Here is a 3,656-nt window from a genome sequence, read left to right as displayed (position 1 = left end):
TATATATTTATATTTATATATCAGCCCCAAGTTAAGACTCCTCTACTATCAAGACATTTGCATGCTAACATTCAATGGATAATCTTTGTAGGAATGTCTATTGTAACATTATCCAGGGAAGCAACCCATTTAAATAATTTGATTAGTATTTATTTCAGTCTGGAAGTGAAGCTTCATAGAGTCTCAGTGCTGTTTCTAATTAATTTCTCAACACAATAAAGTGAATGATTCTATCAAAAGAACTATAAAGTGTGATAGAAGCTCACCTGATGAGGAGGTCTCGCAGGTAAGCAAACTCACAATGTGCAATATTCTCCACTGCAGAGAGAGAGAGAAAGAGGAAACATTAGAGGAATTGCGTAACTTCAGAGAGACTCAAAAAATATTCCGTCTGTTAAGATTTCATGCAGCAGTCAAGATAAATTACGACTTGGGAGGATGCCCAACAGATAAAATAATTTAAAGCAATTAAATAACTAATTAAATATGATCAATCAAAATCCCTTCTATTCCAGCTCAGTTGCCATTCCTTAAAGCACCACAAAGGGGCAGTGTTGTTCACAAGTCAACTGAAGGGCATCCTCTAACATGACATCTGCAGCAATTTTCTTAAGCCAAGATAACACACTTCTCCACTTTAGAGTAATTTAATACCTCTCGGCTCTCCTCTATATTGGAGAACTTTAAGTGAGACGTTTTAACAAACTCCCAGTGACAAGCTGCTGGTGCCTCCAGTTAGGGCTAACACGTGTTTGAATTATAGATTATGTCAAGAATATAAAAGAAAAAAAGCAGGGTGCTATTTATGTAAAGCTTTGAAATCCAGGGGCAGGAAATTAAATTCTCTTTGAAAGGAAGAGAGTGGAATAACTGCTGGGTCTGTGAGCACTGATTAGTGGCGTCGAGGGAACACGTTACTAACTTGTGACTGCACTGCTGGTATCTCCACTCTCTGCTCATGGAGAAATCCCTATATGCAGTACTTATTCGTTCTCCTCCGTCTCTAATTGTCCCCTCAACTCCTGAAAATAAATAGTTTCTTCTCCACTTGTGATATATGGAGACTTGACTTCTGGCTTCTCCTCTGAGGCCTAAATTATGAAGTTGGTGCAGACAAGTTCAGCTGCCCAGCAGTTTCCTCTCTCCTCCTTTTCCTTGTTCCCTCTCTCCCACCGCTTGGCTTTACAAGAATGGAGCCATTGTTCTTCTAGCCGGACAAGACGGCATTTATCCCACAGTCCGTGTACTTCACCTCTCTCACCCTGTCGTTTTGTGGAGTTAACTTTATAATGCTTGCTGACAGAGATGTAGTCACCTTTGAATTCTTAACACTGAAAGGGCTCATGGTACTACCTTGGAAATGTCATCTTTTCACAGAGTACAACTGTCCTGTTTCAGCTTGAACTAAATGTTATTCTGAGGTTGATGTAGGACCACACTGTTATCCTTCATTATTAGTGAAATAATAAAAATCCCTAGAGCAAACAGTTGAAAGTTTTATCATGTTTATAATCCTTTAAATCTTGAATAGACCGATATCCCAGTGCTCCCTGCTCACACTGGAGTCCTGTAATCCACTGTGGTATTTTAATGATTTTTAAGCAGTGGTGGAGGAATCACTCAGAAAACTTTACTTAAAAAGACCAGGGTGTAAGATTTAGTGGCATCGTGTAGTGAAGTTGCAGATTGCAACCAACTGAATACAGCTCAGTCTTCCAAGCATGTAGGAGAAACTACGTTGGCCACAAACCTCGCGAAAAATGCAAAAGCCCTATCTAGAGCCAGTGTTTGGTTTGTCCGCTACTGTAGGAACATGGTGGCTCAACATAGTGACCTCCGTAGGAGAGGACCTGTAGATATAAACAGCTCATTTAAGGTAATGAAGACATTCATCGATTGCTATATTCAGAAATTCATTATACACTAATATGATGTTTGATGGGGTAGGAACAAAAAACAAAGCTCTACTATACACATTTGTAGTCTTTTTGCCTCTAATCTTTATTTTTTGTGAAATTTTGGATACTTTTAGAGGGGAAATCTAAATTTGGTGGAACTACCAACAACTCAAGGACATCTAAAATGCTTAATTTGATCAATTAAAAAGAACAAATACCTCAAAATTTTTCTTAACTGAAGCACTTGAGTAAATGTATTTAGTTACTTGGCAACAATCTCATAAAGAGCTGAACAACCCTTGAGCTACCTTGAGCTACGTGGATGATCTTTTCAAGGTCATATTCCTGGTGAACAGTTGTTGGCTCCTAACCACGCTGAATTGTAAGAAATAGACAAGCAGCTTTCTAGCTTCTACAGTCTGGATAATTGACAGATTAAAATAGTTTTTAATAATAAATAAAATAATTTAATAATAAGTGTTTTATATTTTACAAAGCATTTATAGCATTTTCAATAAACTAGTGCTCAGTATGCACAGTGTTTAACATGGATAGTCCCTTGTACAGGCCTCCTTCAGCTGTCTTATTGTCCTCCAATCATACTTTCACTCCTCGTCCAGACAGATGTCCTCTCTCTCTCTCTCTCTCTCTCCCTTCCTCTCTCCCTCTCTCTCTCTCTCACTCACACACACACACACACACACACAGACACACACCAATGGGTGAGGTGAGGACATTCACGTGCTAAGAACCTCCTTGGCAGTGTGTTCATGCAGCACAGGCCAACAAATGTAAACTGTATCAAAGTTAATGCGTGCAAATCTGTGTATGTGTGTTTTATGTTCCTGTCTGTTATCCCAGCGGACACAGAAAGTCCTTGTAAATCTCTTCCTCCTGTCTCATACATCTCCCTAGTTACTGACTCAGAGATGTATGTAAACAAACGCCTGGTAGTCAAACAACAGACGGTTAAACCAGCTGGCCAGATTTTAAAGCTGCAGTCTGTAACTTTCCACATGTTGAAAATATAAGAATCTGTCTGTTCTTTGTAAAGCTGTTTTTGGTATGGTGTGTGAATGCCATCAACTGTTCAGGTAGTGTGCATGTGATTATATTATTCATTAGAATGATAAAGTTGGCACTGTCAATTGCACAGGTGTGAGTACAGTAAATGAGCCGTTTAAGTGTTTGACCAAACTCCACCGTGCAGATGGACATTATACTATACATTATTAGGCCAATCTGTAATATATATACACACCGATCAGCCATAAGATTCTGAGCACTGAAAGGTGAAATGAATAACATATAACTGATGTAGTGGTTCATCATGGCAGCCAGTGGGTGGGAAATAATATCAGGCCAGAAGTGAAACATTTTGTCCATCAAAGCTTGATGTGTTAGAACAGGGAAAATTGGGCACGGTGAGGCATTTGAAGTCTCTTTGACAAGCGACCAAATTTATGATGGGCCTTTTGACGACTGGCGTCAGAGCATCTCCACACTGCAGCTCTTGTGGGGTGTTCCCGTAATGCATGGTCAGCTACCTATCAAACGTGTCCAGGGAAGGCGAAAAAGTGCGGTAAACCCGGAGACAGGAGTCATGGGAGGCCTCCAAGCTTTACTTATGCACGTGGGGAGGTAGGCTGGCCCTGTGTGGGTCGCATCCAACAGACGAGCTAGGCCTATAGCTCAAACTGCCTGAAAAGGCTAATCGCTGGTTCTGATAGAAAGGTGCTCAGAAACACACAGTGCATC

The 3,656-nt window shown here is 40.2% G+C and overlaps 1 protein-coding gene across 1 annotated transcript in view; it reads right to left on the bottom strand.

Moving 5' to 3' along the window:
• The window catches only part of sept9b (septin 9b), a 54,947-nt gene that overhangs the window by 2,698 nt on the left and 48,593 nt on the right, over positions 1-3,656 (bottom strand). The window contains exon 7 of the mRNA XM_035659638.1: positions 267-318. Within this exon, the coding sequence (XP_035515531.1) occupies positions 267-318 (52 nt within the window). The remainder of the gene's footprint in view (positions 1-266; positions 319-3,656) is intronic.

This window comes from Morone saxatilis, unplaced genomic scaffold, assembly GCF_004916995.1.
Source record: "Morone saxatilis isolate NCDOM2014 unplaced genomic scaffold, NCSU_SB_2.0 Contig17, whole genome shotgun sequence".
NCBI classification, from domain to species: domain Eukaryota; kingdom Metazoa; phylum Chordata; class Actinopteri; family Moronidae; genus Morone; species Morone saxatilis.
This window is presented reverse-complemented; position numbering and strand designations above follow the sequence as displayed.